General features: G+C 38.6%; 3 protein-coding genes across 3 annotated transcripts in view; all 3 read right to left on the bottom strand.

The window, feature by feature from the left end:
- LOC149543321 (U3 small nucleolar ribonucleoprotein) overlaps positions 1–15,567 on the bottom strand; it is a 78,553-nt gene that overhangs the window by 44,477 nt on the left and 18,509 nt on the right. The window lies entirely within an intron of this gene.
- LOC149543323 (uncharacterized) lies at positions 7,547–8,449 on the bottom strand. Its single transcript, XM_089798152.1, has 2 exons — positions 8,324–8,449; positions 7,547–8,205 (listed from the first exon to the last, which is right to left on the bottom strand). The coding sequence occupies exons 1-2, from the start codon at positions 8,432–8,434 to the stop codon at positions 7,642–7,644; spliced, it is 675 nt and encodes a 224-aa protein (XP_089654278.1). The 5' UTR covers positions 8,435–8,449; the 3' UTR covers positions 7,547–7,641.
- Positions 8,383–9,861, bottom strand: LOC149543322 (uncharacterized). Its single transcript, XM_089798153.1, has 2 exons — positions 8,747–9,861; positions 8,383–8,612 (listed from the first exon to the last, which is right to left on the bottom strand). Exons 1-2 carry the CDS (start codon positions 9,694–9,696, stop codon positions 8,495–8,497), a joined length of 1,068 nt encoding a protein of 355 aa, XP_089654279.1. The 5' UTR covers positions 9,697–9,861; the 3' UTR covers positions 8,383–8,494.

Below are 15,567 nucleotides of genomic sequence, written 5' to 3'. Positions count from 1 at the left end.
TACCATACTGTCCTTAGAGGAAGTAAAGCTCATCGTACGGTAATAGGGAGATATAGCAAACCGTAAAACCACACAGTATGAGGGAAGCATTATAAACTGAACAACATATAAACACCATACGACCCCCAATGAAAAATAGAGGACACCATATGGAAAAGCATTATTAAGGGTAAGAGACAATTCATACGGCCAAGCAGAAGGAGAAAGTCTTACAGCCATACACCAGGAGAAACACTTGTCACCGTACGAAAGACTGAGTAAAGAAAAGAATACCGTACGAAGGGCTGAGCAGAGAGAAAACACCATGCAGAAGAGGAGATCATCTATAGGCAAAGAATGGATATTGTAAGACCCGAAAGAGGTAAAATAAATATCGTACAACCAGTTTAGATAGAAGTGCAAACTGGGAAGCCGAAGTTGTAAGTGTTCCTCGGTCGCCAAAGTATACCATATGGTCGTAAGGTGTCCATTGCAAAGAACCTAGTGGCGTACGGACACACATGGAGAACATGAAGTACCGTACGCACTTAGTGGTTTACTAAGCATGCGGCCTGCATATAGAACGAAACACCACTGTACAACAGGAGGAAATAAGGCAAGATGGAAGGAGAAAAGGTTACCATACGGCCTTGGAGGTGCGCGTCATACGGACACTTGAAACATCGAAAGAAGACCTACGTATGGACTGGAGAGTGTCATACACCAACGACAGCTACAAAGAAGTTATAAAACATAATTGCACGGTCATACGACATAAATTGATACAAGGGACAACCACCATACGGACACAGAAGAAGGATGATAGAAGGTTTAAAAAAATGGACGACAAATCAAAATAGTTCACAATGAATAACGTATGGTACTAAAAGGAACGACATAAACAAGTAGTGAAGAAAACATAAGCGATTGGCAAAAAGAGTATGGAATCAAAAGAAAATCACAAAAATGGTGTGTTCCATGGACTTTTGTGTGGGTTTGAGGGTGCTAATTTCGTCTTAGTGGCGGGGGTGCTGCCCCTAGACCCCCGATCAATCCAGTTATCAGTCTTAGGAAGTGTGACCAATTGATGAGACCTAGAGCTACTGCAGGCATGGAGTGTCTATCTGTTAGAGGTGGAGAAAGCACTGGAGCAAGCCTTTCGAGAGGGGTGCTACGCTTTGAGGCACTCGGTGTAGGTGTTGGACGTGAGGCTATCTTGGTGGATGCATAGAGAGCTCAGGAGGAGCTGACCATCCAATTGGAAGCAGTAGAGCGACACTTGGTTCAGCATGCCCAAGAATTGGAAGCAGAGAACACAACACTAATGGCTATCAAGGTCAAATTAGCTAAGAAGACAGTACTGTGTTCGCAGAGGCTATAGATGCAACGTGTTTTGAAGACCAGTTTGGTGCAGGCACAGGAGGAATGTGAATGTAGAGAGGGCTATGGGTGCTCAGCAGCAGCCTCTACCAATGCTAAAAACAGTGACGAGAGAGGCATTCTTCGCTAATATAACGACTCTAGCGACTCGAGCTCGCCAAATAGTGGCTTCTGCAGAGATACAAGCCTTGGATTCAGCAATAAAGGAGCTAGAGAGTGTAATATCCTTCATGAGATCAAGATGTCCGATGGCCTTTACAGTTCATTTTGAGGAGCGAAGGTGGCCGAGTGTGGAGACTGCAGAGATGCGCCAGGATTGGGCCACTACGAGAGATCCTGGTATGGAGAGCTAAGCAGAGGCTTTAACTCAAGAGATAGTCGAGATATACAGGGATGCATATTACACCCTTCGGAGGAGCCAGGCAGACCAAGTAGTAGCAGAGAGGGCTCGAGAGGTGTCAGCTACCAGGCTAGCTGCAAAGAGGGCAGCCTGGGAATTCAAGAGGGCAGCACTATTAGCCCAACAAAGTTAGCTACAAAAGGTGGCAGCGGAGAAGGAACAATTAGCAGCAGAGGAGCAGGTGGCAAAGGAGAAAGAGAGAGAACTTGGAGAGATTGCTGAAATGATGCAATCAGCTTCGAAGCTTCAGATGGAGGCTGAAGCAAAATTTGAAGTACAGAAGGAGCAAGTGTATAAGCTACAAGCAGAGCTAAACGAGCTTAGGGCACGGACGGCTACTACACCAGGGACCCATCCCTCTTCTTAGTATCTAAATATTGATGTAATTATTTGTTTTGGTTTTAAATTGAGTTTTGTTGTAAGGGTCATCACTATTTTGTCATTCAAAGACGACTTTACTTTTGGGGGGGGATGATGTTGTCGGTAAATTCTATATTGTAGCCGATAGGTAGAATTGTGTCCGAAAGGGCGCATGACGGTTGAGTCACCCCTTTGGGAAAGTATATGTACATCATCCGAAGGGACTATTGGATCATCATCATAATCATATTGCAAGCATTGGAGTGCATATTGCGTATATGAATAAAGTATATATTCTGTGTTATATCTTACTATACTACATGCGATAAGTAGTCGTTTACCCTGTACAGTAAGCATCATCATCATGCTGATATTACTTTAGATCTATATCTAATTGTATTGTTTCTCTCAAAGGCTAATGTGGATCTAGAATTAGTTTCCTTTCAATTGGTATCAAAGAACAAATATTGCAGTCTATTCAGTCCATGGGAGGAGAAGCTATTATTATTGAACCTTGTTCAAGTGAGGACTTTGTTTAATTTATCTAGTGTTTTCAGATATAGATATTGGCAAGTACCTCTAAAATGGGAATCAAGAAGTAAAATTACTCAAAATTTGAGCTTTGGAAGATAAAGATGGAGGGTCTTGTTGATAAAGATCTACGACCTGTTGTTTATGGTTAAAGCTCTAAGGCATGTCTATAGAAGACTAGGCAATAACAGATGGGAAGGCAAGAAGCTTGGTTCAGCTTTGCCTTTCCAATCCACTGCTCTAAATGCACTAGGAAAAACAACCACCATTAACCTCCCGACAAAGTTAGGGAATTTGTATTGGGCAAAGTCCCTCATCAACAAACTTTCTCTTTTCGAAAACAAATATTTGTTAAAGATGAGCAATGCCAATTTTGTGATAAAGCACTTGATTGCCTTCGGTATTATAGCAAACCAATTGGAATCTATGGGTGTACAAAATGTATGAGGAAGACCAATGTATCACTCTGCTATGCTCTTTTCAAATTTGTGAGACAACCTAGTTATCGTAGTATCATCTCAATGCTAGAAATTATGTAGTTAGTGACTTAATATAATAGGAGATAAGGTAGGAAAAATCAAAACTCATAAAAAAAATATGAAATGGTCGTCAAAGGTTGAACAAAGTAAAAGGAAAGAACAAGTTGGACAAGAGATCTAAACTAAGAGGGGGTCTAAGTCTCCTAACAAATTGAAGGGGAAAAAATAGAGAAAATAGATGTGTTTATTGCACCACTTGCCACACATGCATGTGAAGATGCATGGTTGATTGACTTTGGAGCTTCAAGGGGGAAATGCTAGAATTAAGGGAAAATCGGGCACATTAAGGAGTACAAGGAAATGAAGGCCAAGAAAGTATCTATAGAGAATTTAATTTCAAGGCTCCAACTAGAGACAATAGATGTGTTTGTTGCAGCCCTTGCCACACATGCATGTGAAGATGCATGGTTGATTGACCTTGGAGCTTACTTAAGCATTACTCTTGGAGGAGTGGGTTTCCAATAATGAGGGTAGTGCTAGGGTGTAAGGTCATGATTTTAGCTAAGAGAACCTGTGGACACTGAAATAATCATTCCTTGATCTATCAATATTTTATAATATCCATTAAAAGTATTCATCATTATTATATTATTTATCTTCTACTATCATTCAAAAGTTAATCATGGCGAGACAACATTATCTATCAAGTTAATAAATTAAATTCTCATTATCCACAGATTATTGAATCAATTAATATCAAATTCCACAGAATATGCACTGATTATCCATTTTATTAAAAACTAAATCCTAAAATCCACTTCATCTAGTTAATCACCTAATATAGTTAGTCTACTCAATGATGCTCTCAGTCCACTCATCAATCTTTTCACTTTACTCACCCATGCTTTTATTAACACTCTTTTGTGCACATAGCTAATTCCCTTTCACTTCCTCCAAGAATTTTGTTAGTTATTTCATGCAATCAGTTAACTCATCAACCAAATTTATCAACTCCCCAATCAATGATGTTGACTATAATAATTATTTAAATTAATTATTAATATACTAATAGACTCCATGCCCTACTAACTGTCCTCATCTCCTCCACAATCTTGGATCAGACTTAAGACCCAACATTGAATCTTAATCATTAATTATTTCTTCAGAAATACTATAAACATATTATTCATTATTTCATCATCAGTCTCCCATGCATTAATGATTGTAATTGCAATTTTATCATTTAAACAATACAGCCATTATGCTAGTGAAATAAGAACTCACATCTATTACTCAAAATTTTCCACAGCCTTTGATCTAAGGTTTGTCTGAAATAAAATAAAGCATTTTAATTATTTGGTTTTCATGCTTGTTGATATTTTATTTTCATTGCTTGCATAGTCTAGTGATGTGCACCATTGAATGCAACAATTTTAAGGTTCCTATTTTCAAGAACTGGATGCTTACTACAAAGACAAATATGTCATGGCATCAATGCATTGGCCACATTGATGAGAAAGACCCTAAGGCTTTTAAATCTAAGAAACTTGTACAAGGACTGGTTGACCATTCCCTCAATTTTGACTTTCATGAGCATTGTAAATATGGAAACCACAATCATATTAAAAAAAATTCAAGCTCTTTTAGATTTTTTAAATATTTCAGCTTTAATTTATAGGGAAGTTATTAAACAAACAATTGGTAAAATATTGGAAGAATTATTAACAAAGAATGAATTCTTCTTATAGAGTTTACAATCAAGATGTTTTTTAAAAGAAACATACAAATAATAAAAAGAATATGTTATATTTCAATGTCCCCTCTTTATTGACACTTTAGTTGATAAATAATTTTGCAAAGTTGACTTTTATTACATGAAGCAATTAGTAAAATAATTGATGTCTTAGCAAATGATCAAATAGATTATAAAGAATTTTACAAATGTACAAAATATAAAGGTTTCTAATAAGAAATTTAAGAAGACTTGAGTAGTAAATCTTCTCTAAGATGATGACCATTAAAGAAATAAAAATAATAACTACATTATATAGAAAAGATGACCATTAAAGTAATAAAATAATAATATTCTAATACCCTCCCTTAATGGTCAATTTGTCCACAACACCAAGTTGTTCCCTGAATTTAACAAACTTATCTAAACCAAGAGGCCAAGCCATTGTTGAAACATACTGCAAGTGAACTGTCCCGTCTTCAACAATTGCTGAATGTGATGAAAATGAACATTGACATGTTTGGTTCTTTCATGGAAGACCAAGTTCTTGGCAAGTTTGAGCACACCCTAATTATCAGAGAGCAAAGGAGTCAAGTCTACTTGAGAAAAGTGCAGCGTTTGACAAAGCCAAACTGCCTCACAAGCTGCCTTGACAGCTCTTTCATACTCTGCTTTTGTTGAGGAAAATGAGACTGCACGCTGCTTCTCACTAGCCCAAGTGACTATGCTAGAACCCAAATTGAAAACATACCCAAAAGTTGATGTCTTATCATCAACTGAACCTGCCCAATCTGAATTTGTAAAACCACTGAGTCTAGAATCATGACTCCTGGTGTAACGAAGTCCATAATCAAAGGTGCCCCTTATTAGAATAATCTTTATGTTTCTTTTTAATGCTCACTATTGTATCTTGTTGTATCTCTGTAAATATTAGAATGTCTCTAATATTTAGGTGTAGTCTAGAATAGAATGTTTCTATTCTATTCAACTCTCCTCTTTGTATATATAGATCATTTGATCTCCGATTAATCAGTCAAGTATTCTGCCATTTACGTTTGTAACATGGTATCAGAGCCGATTTTCGAAATTATTCCGTGATCCTTGCTTTCTAAAAACCCTGAAATTTCGACTAGGGTTTTTTGTTTGAGGTTTTTTGTCTAAAAGAATTTTTTTTGAGATTTCAACCAGTCTGCCCTAAAAACCGCGACTTTCAAACACGTTTTCTGCAAAATGCGTGTTTCTACCACATGATTTTCTCTCCAATCACCTTTTTTTCTTTGGCTGCCGGATTTGTGACTGGAATCAACTTACTTTTGGGCCACATTCATTTGCAAAATTGCGGAACAAAAAAAAGGGTCTGCATTTTTTTGTTGCCATTTTTTCAGAATGGCTCTGCATGTTTTACAAACCCCTGCAACAGCAATATCGTCTGACGGCTCTGTGTTTTTTCTCAACAAAGACCTACCACTGCAAAATCGACCATTTTCTCAACGAAATCACCATTCTTTTTTGCAAATTCGACCTCCATGGTCGCTGCCTGATTTTCTGCCCAAAACCCTAATTTTTGGGTCTGAAAATTTTTTTTGATCAAATATTCTTCGTGGGTTTTTCAAGATCTCAAATGGGTCTTCATCAGATTTTTGTGGGTGCCTTGATTTTTGTGCATTGATTTTCGAGCCAGCGGATCCAAATTCTAACAACGTATTATTTCTGAATTTTTCGAGCTCTCCTCTGGGTACTCTGATTCTAGGTCTTTCTTTTTCTCACCTCGAAGTTTGTGCCATTTGAGATATTCACATATTATGAGCATCTGTATCAACAGCATCAGAAGTTAGACTCAATTAAAAAGCAAGCCAATGCTTCCCAACACTCAAGAGTAGAAAGAATCTATCTACATTGCCTTTATGGCCAGTATACCTGCAAATCATGTGAAATCTTTTGCCTGGTACATAGATTCTGGTGCCTCCCGACATTTCACTCACAAGCGTGATTGGTTTGTTGAATTCACTCCCTATTCTGACTCAATAATCTTTGAAGGCGCCAAAGAATACAATATTGTCGGCAAGGGCAATGTTCAGATTCAGTCTGGAGGAAGTAGACTCATGTTCCTCAATGTATGTTATGTTCCTGGCATGAAACATAATCTTTTGTATGTTAGTCAGATTATAAAGCACTCCCCTCAGTTGGATGTCATTTTCAGTGTGAACAAGTGTTCAATTGTTGATCGTGCTTCTCACACTACACTTGACCTTATAGACCCATTTACAGCTAATGGGTTTCTTCCTATGCTCCACGGAGTTTCCGGGATGGGGACGTTTTAGGGGACGGGAACGTGTTTCCAGTACAGGTACGGGTCGAAGCCAAAATTTAGGGGACGGGACCTCAGGGGACGGCTATAAAATATAGGGGATTTTAATTTTTTTATATATGGAGAATTAGACTTCTTTAGAGATATATTTCTGATATGCATACCATAACAATGATAAATCATAACATTGATAAACCATTCACCATAGAATACATGGAAATTGAAAACTATTAAGATTAGAATCAAAATGAGAATATGATATGATGATATATCCGAATATCGCATACAATTAGCAAAAATGCCCAAAGGCTCCAAGTATCAATCTATCATCATCATGCATGAAATGAAAATCAAAATGACATAATGAAAGTAAATACTAGAAGTGTAAATGAGATGTCCAACTCCATAATAATCAAAAGCAATAATGTATCTGAGTATCTGAAAAGCAGAAAGCCAAATATATGGCTGTCCTCTAGGAATCTAAATCTCTATCTAAATCAAGATCATCATCAATCTCATCCTCTGAATCACTAGCAGGGGTAGGCAGAGGGTCCTCATCCAATGGAACTCCAAGCAGCCCTGGGGGTGTGTTATCCTCATCAATCTGCAATGCATCCTCAGGATTAACATACCAACTTAGTGCTGGAGTCTGTCGATACTCAAGACTCTGTCGCTCTTGTAGTCGCAATACACTATGAACAGCCACAAGCTTCTCTGATTGTCTAGAGGTAAGGTTGTTCCTCTTGACCGATTGAATGAAGCTATATGTAGACCAATTCCTCTCTGCAGCAGAGGAACTCGCAACCTGTGAGAGAAGACGGGTGGCAAGGGCTTTCAGCTCAGGTGCATCTCTACCATGCCATGTCCACCATCCAATCGGGTCCTTTTGAGCTAATGTAGCTCTATCAGTCCTCGCCTTTGGTCTACCAAATGTTGGACCACAAAGATTGGCAAAGTCAAGCCATTGCCCTCGAATTTTTGCAGCATCCTCTGCACTATACATTTTTGAAAGGGCCTTGAAGAAGCCCTCCTTCACCTATATTGAACAAACAAAAATTAAGAAGTGAGAACTTAGAGTTTATAAACTTTACAAATAAAATAAAATATTTAAAAATGTATTATAAAATCAGAATTCTTTAATAAATTAAACTCACCTCCTCATCATTAGATGGAGGCACTCTCCCAGGCCTTGGTGCATACCATTTTGGATTGACTGCATAGGCTGCCATATGAAGTGGGTTGTTCATAGTGTTCCACCTTTTCATTACAATGGGCTTAAGATGCTCCTCATAGAACTCCAAAGTAGGTTCCTTATCTTTAACAGCTTACTTGATCTGCCCAAGCATGCTATCAAAGGTCTCATAAATCTCTCCAAGGCTAGGAGAGTCAGTATCAGCATATCTAATGACCTGCACAATAGGGTCAATGAAGGAGCAAATGTATCTGCAAATGAAAGAAAATTGCAAGTGAGAAACATAATATTTTAAAAAAATCAGCAAGTGCTTAAATCAGAATTTTTTTTTATTAAATCAGCAATAATAACAATTATGATATCCACCAATTCTTAAGTTTCTTACCTCATTGTGGTCCACCAATTTTCATCTAGGATTCTTCGTTTGACAAGTCTTCCATCTGGGGTGCTTGATTCATGCCATCTATTCCACTCTGCATTGACCACCATGGATTGTAAGGCCTCTTGGACCTCAAGCATCCTCTCCAACAAAATGAAGTAGCTAGCATATCGAGTCTCCACAGGCTTGAGGAATTCTTTTTTGGAAAATGTCCTAAATAATGCAAGAGATGTGTGATGATTGCAAATAAACATTTGCACGTCTCTAGCCTCAAACACCATAGTCTTTATCCAATCAATTTTCCCAAAGTCCTTCAAGGTGTTATTCAATGCATGTACACAACATGGGGTCCAAAAAATGTGTCTATAGGTGCTCTCTACTATCAATCCAGCTGATTTACACACACGGGCTGAATCAGTGACTACTTGCACAACATTTGAAGTCCCTACCTCTTCTATAGCATCCTTCAAAATCTGAAATTGGAAGGATGCATCCTTCTTTTTTTCCGAACAATCAATGGCTCTAAGAAAATAGGCCCCTGCTGTACTAGTGACAATAAGATTGATGAGTGGCCGATGTTTGATATCGGTCCAACCATCCATGATAATAGAACATCCATCACTCATCCATGTTTGCCTCATATCCTCCATCAAAATGTTTACTTTTGAGTACTCTTTGTCAAGGATAGTGGTGCGTAATTTAGTCTCTCCTGGTGGTACAAATGAGGAACCAGCAGCATAAATATCTTTGCACATTTGTTTATAGAATGAGGAACGAGAAACATGGTATGGTATGCCATGAGCAACAAGAAATCTGCCAATGGACTCTTCAGCTCTATCTTTTGCTTGTATGTTAAATAAATCAGCCACATTGGTATCTCTCTTAGTCTTGGCCTTTCCCTTCCCTTTACTAACAGTGCTAGTGGGAGTCAATGAGGGTGTGGGTGTGCTACTCATAGGACCCCCGGATTTCAATAACTCCCCCTCCACATACAACCTATTGGCCTCAAGTTTTTCTTCCTCCGTAATTTTTTTGCAACCTTTCACCCCTTGCCCACCTATCCATAAAAGATGGCAATACACTCTTGTGTAGCTCCCAAAATAATGCTTCTTACATAAATGACACTCTCATTCCCTACTACCCCCCGAATTTTTCTTCTTATTCTTGTCTACTTTTGTGGCAAATTGTAGGAGAGGTTTCTTAGGGTTGAATGGACCTTTGGCATATTGTTTTAGGGCTTTGGAAGGGCACTCAAATGGATTAGGCATTGCATCTTCCATAGGGACATCTACATTAGGCTCATCAATGGCTGCCCTAGGTCTTTTTCTTGGTCTTTGTAATTGTGACACTTGAGTTTCTTGCATGGCAACTTCCATGCTATCACTACTTCCCTCACTCTCACTGCTGCTCATGTTTTTGCCTTTGGATTTTACAATGATTTATAGTATACCGCTGCAAGTTATAGAAAAAAAAAATATTTCAATGTTCCATTAACATGCCCTCTCTATGTCATTGAAAAAAATGAAAAATGACAACAAACAACAATGAAGTTTGAATCAAACAAAAAGAAAATAAAAAACATACCTGGAATGAAGTAGAAATGAAGGCAAAACTTTCTCTTCCACCTCCAAAACACACTCCTCTTTTGTTGTTGTTGAATGTTCAATGTTTTCCTCTTCCTCTTCCCAACTTGCAAACAACTTCAAATGAGCAATGAACTCCAACTTTAACTATTTAAGAAGACACATTAGGGTTAACAACTTAACATCCATGTGGGCCCTAGGCGGAATAGAAAAGACTAAATTTTTTTTTTTAAAAACCATTTTTTTTAACTTTTTAACTCACCCGCAGCCGGCTGGAAAATAGGGGACGGCGTGGGCAAAAGGGTACGGGCGAGGGACGGGAACGCCGTCCCCGGTACGGAAATCCGTACCCAAATTTCCTATGAAACTTTCTTTGGCGTTTCGGGGACCGTCCCCTTTCCCCTCAAAAAGGGACGTCGCAGGGTACGGCCAAAATCCGTACCCAAATCCCCGTTTCGTACCCGGTACGGGTACTAGGGTACAGAGGCAGGGGACGTGTCCCCGTGGAGCATAGGTTTCTTCCCAAGAGGGATATCTGAAAGAATCCAGATGTGATTATTTTGAAGACTTTGAAGCTCAACTTCCATTGCCTGTTCCCATTCTAGAATTCCTTTGGCCTCTACATATGTCTGGGGCTTAGGGATACTGTGGATGTTGGCCATAAGAGCAACATTAACTGTGTTGTGTTGAATGATCTTATTTCTGGAGGTTTTACCCTCAATGAGTTCATCAGGGCGAAGATCACTAATTGTTTGAGCCTACCATTTTGGCCGAAGAGTCGAGGAGCCAATATCAAATGCTGTCAGAATAGCTGGATGAGGAGTAGGAGTAGGAGTTGTATTATCCGGAGGTGGCTAAGCTGGTGTATCAGTTGCATCAAATGACTCATATAAAATAGAAGGACCCAAGTTAGAGATTGCTGAAGATTGAATCTCAAAATGCGGCAAGGAGGCAGAGAGTTGAAATGGTTCGAATTCCTCATCAAACACAACATCACGACTGAAGATAAAACGATCAGTATTTACATCAATCAGTCTGTAGGCCTTATGTGTGTGACTGTATCCTGTAAACATGAGTTTCTAGCTTTTGGAATCCAACTTAGTGCGTTTGGCATCAAGAATCCATACATATGCTAGAGAGCCAAAAACTTTCAAACGGTTGATCCTAGGTTTGCGACCAAACCAAGCTTCCTCAAGAGTTTTATGGTTAACTGCAAGGGCGGGTGACCGGTTAAGAAGCTAGACAGCTGTGGATACTGCTTCTGCCCAATATTTTCTGGGAACATTTCTATGTTCTAGCATAGCCCTAGCCATTTTTGTGATGGTACGGTTTCGATGCTTTACAACACCGTTTTGCTGAGGGGTGTGAGGTGTGGTGAACTGACGTCTAATGCCATGAGTAGTATAGAAGGCAGAGAAAGCAGAAGAACAAAATTTCCCCCCATTATCGGTCCTAAGAGTACGAATGGGGGAACTAGACTCTTTTTCTACTAGGGCTTTAAACTGCTGAAATACAGGACAAGCATCTGATTTTTGCTTAAGAAAATATACCCACATTTTGCAACTAAAATCTACCTCTGGCTATGTGTTCAGTATTGGATCTGCAGCAATTACCTGGAATAGTAAGAAGCAACAAGCACAGGCACTCTCCTCTACAGAAGCAGAATATCGAGGAGCTGTCAAGGCAGCTTGTGAGGCAGTTTGGCTTTGTCAGATGCTTGTAGATATATATATTCCTCAAGCAGGTCCGACTTCTTTGTTTTTAGACAATCAGGGAGTCCTCAAACTTGCCAAGAACGCAGTGTTTCATGAACGAACCAAGCACATAGAGCTTCATTGCCATTACATCCGACAGTTAGTAGAAGATGGATCTATTCAGTTACTCTATGTCCCTACCTCAAAGCAACTAGCAGATATTTTCACAAAACCCCTTGGTCCTGACAAGTTTGTTAAATTCAGGGGATCTATTGGTGTCGTAAATAGATTGAGCACTAAGGGGGGGTATTAGAATAATCTTTATGTTTCTTTTTAAAGCTCACTATTGTATCTTGTTGAATCTCTGTAAATATTAGAATGTTTCTATTCTATTCGACTCTCCTCTTTGTATATATAGATCATTTGATCTCTGATTAATCACTCAAGTATTCTACCATTTACATTTGTAACACCTTTCACATAGTGTCACGAGGTTCATAATCAAAGGTGCCCTTCAAAGGCTAATCCTTAGAATACTGCTCAAACAAGGAAGAGAGAAAGGGCCCTTGTTCTCCATCAAAGACAACATCTCAACTTAAGATAAGACGATCAGAATCTACATCAATTAGCTGTTAAGCCTTGTGGTTTTCATTATATCCTATAAACATGAGCTTCAAACTCTTAGAATCTAACTTGGAGCTTTGGGCATCTACAATCCAAAGATATGCTAAAGAGCCAAAGACTTTCAAGTGGTTGATCCAAGGTTTATGGCCAGTCCAAGCTTCCTCAGTAGTCTTCCCCTTAATAGCATGTGTGGGAGAACTATTGAGAAGATAGACTGCAATAAATACTACTTCTATCCAATATTTCTAAGGACCATTTTTTTGTTCCATCATAGACCTAGCCATTTCTATAATGGTGTGTGATTGCGACGCTCTACGATGTCATTTTGTTAAGGGGTGTATGGGGTGTTTTACTAACGTTTTATGACATCTGTATCACAAAAAGTGAAGAAAGCAGTAGAACAAAACTCCTCCCCATTCTCCAACCAAAGTAATATAATAGAACAACCAAACTCTTTTTCTACTAAGGCCTTACATTTCTAGAATACAATAAATGCATCTGATTTCAATTTAAGAAAGTACACCCACATTTTCCTATTGAAATCATAAAAAAAGTAAGAAATAACCAGCACCGAATAACATGAGTATTCATTGGACCACATATATCACCATGGACCAACTATAGTACCTTTGAGACTCGTCATGAGTTACCATCCTTGAACAGCTACTTGTGTTGTTTTTCAGCCTCACAAGCTCCACAAACTCATTGAATTTGAGTTTGAATATCAGGTAGACCAAGTACTAAATCATCCCGAACAAGTTGAGTAAGATAATGAATGTTCAAGCGACCATATCGTTGATGCCGAAGACTGTTGATAGAAGGTGATTTTGTTGCAAAGGCATGCTAAAGAGAATCACCTATATCCACAAGTCTATATAGACCATAATCCTCAATGCCAACAACAATATAGTAGTGTGTCCCACACAATCAACAATCAGGCACTTGTGTGTATTGAAGACCACATGAAGCTCAGGAGAATGTTGTGTGATCCAACTCACTGAGAGTAGATCTAGTTCCATACTAGGAACATAGTATATATTGAGCAAAATGAGATTCCTCCCACCATATTGTATTTGAACGTTGCCCATGCTGACATCTTTAGCTTCTCTAAATATAACTGAATCAATAAAGTGAGAAAAATATATAAACCAATCACGGTTATTAGTGAGATGTTGAGAATCACTCGAATCTATATACCAAGCAGAAGATTTCACATGGTTTGCATGTCTTTAAGACATGAAGGCATAAAAAGCAAACTCATTCTGCTCTGTGTGCTCAAAAACATTAGCTTTAGGCTGAGACCTCTCTGCTTTCATTGTTCAAAAGTCAACTGATTGCGACATTCCTTGAGCAAATGGCCACGTTTGTGATAGTTGTTACCCTAAACCTTCTTCTTCTTTGAGCCATACTAAGTCTAATTGGATTTGCCTTTATCTTATGGAAGGATTTGGCTGAAAATCCTTCCTCTAAGGATAATGAGGTGGCACTACTACCAAACTGTTGTTTCCAACGATCATGTTGTAGAAGTTTGGTGCATAACTCCAAAAAATTTAGATCAACATTAGGAGTAGTGTTGAGTTTCTATTAAGTGCTCATAAGATTTTGGTAGACTCTTCAGTGTGATGACTACCATATCTTCTTCCTCCATTCTCAAACCAATAGCTTCAACTGCTCCGATAAGGACATGTGGTGCATCGATCATGAAGGGGAACAAATGGTTCTATAGAAAGAATGCTCGACTCTTGTCGGATGTCTCATGCACCTCCTTCAGAAGCTTCCAGATGTCTGTTGCAGACTCCCCAGAAAGAATCTGAGGCAATTGATCATCTGTCATAGAGAGCTTGAGAAGCATGGCAACTCCTCTATTCCGATTATCAAACTTGCCTTGGTCTGCTTGAACTGAGCTAGGACAAGTCTCTGTACCCAAAACGATTGTATCGAGTTATATCAAGGCGACGATATTCAAAGATTGTTAGGCATGCACTGCTTCCAAGCGTTATAATTTATGTTGTTGAATCTTTGATTGCCCTCCAACATTAAGTTGGTCAATGATGCAATCTTGTACACTTTCCAATGCACAAGAAATAAAGAAGAGGTAATAGCATGAATTTTGAAAACACAAATCCTGATGCAAAAAACTGAGACAAATGTGGGTACAAACTTCAAAAAAATGAAATACTCATGAAACATGGGTGAATGAGTTTGACTCAAAATCACACAGTTAAATCCTAATAGCAATATCACAATTTGACTTCTTGTGGAAATTATCTCCTACTTATCAATTGATGAGCTTAAGGGCTTTCTAATGTATGGTTCATAAGGCACAACACTTGGTGAAGGTTTTGCAAATGGGGTTCCAAGCTTTGGGTTTAACCATGGAGGAAACTTTGTAGTTAAGTGCGCTTAGGCTAGAGTAGTACTGGGACAGGTGACCTCCCGGGAAGTCCCAGTGCTTCACCCTCATGAGCATCACCTAGATCCAATGAGTGCTAAGTGTTCCATTTATTCTCATGAGAGATGGATTCATGTTGAATCACGACTCATGAAACATGGGTCAAGGAGTTTGACTCAAAATCACACAGTTAAATCCTAATAGTGATAGCACAATTTGACTTGTTGTGGAAATTATCTCCTACTCATCAAATGAAATACAGCTGGCACAACTTTCAAAAAAATTGTTGACCTAGAAAAATCCGAAAAAGACCCAAAAAAGATCTCAAAAAACTAGAAAGAATTTGAATCTGAATAAAATTCTGAGTGGTACAAAAATTTGAGCCACAAAAATCGAGGTACCCACAAAAATATGCCGACCCATTTGAGATCTTGGAAAACCCACAATAAATCTGCAATAAAAATAATTTTTCAACTTGAGTTGAACAAAACCCTAGCCAAACATGCAGGAATCCAAAGCAGCCATGAAAAAACC

Source organism: Cupressus sempervirens, chromosome 8 (genome assembly GCF_028749045.1).
Source record: "Cupressus sempervirens isolate cs-2001-9-10 chromosome 8, ASM2874904v1, whole genome shotgun sequence".
Taxonomy (NCBI): Eukaryota; Viridiplantae; Streptophyta; class Pinopsida; order Cupressales; family Cupressaceae; genus Cupressus; species Cupressus sempervirens.
The sequence above is the reverse complement of the archived record's forward strand: the minus strand, read 5'-3'. Positions and strand labels throughout refer to the sequence as shown.

Bases quoted from the DNA above. Each gene is read 5' to 3' on its own strand.
- LOC149543322 (XM_089798153.1), bottom strand. From the start codon at position 9,696: ATGAGTAGCACACCCACACCCTCATTGACTCCCACTAGCACTGTTAGT. The intron at 8,613-8,746 runs GTAAGAAACTTA...TTTCATTTGCAG, and splicing joins AATTGGTGGACCACAATGAG to ATACATTTGCTCCTTCATTG.
- LOC149543323 (XM_089798152.1), bottom strand. From the start codon at position 8,434: ATGAAAAGGTGGAACACTATGAACAACCCACTTCATATGGCAGCCTAT. The intron at 8,206-8,323 runs GTGAGTTTAATT...TGTTCAATATAG, and splicing joins CTCCATCTAATGATGAGGAG to GTGAAGGAGGGCTTCTTCAA.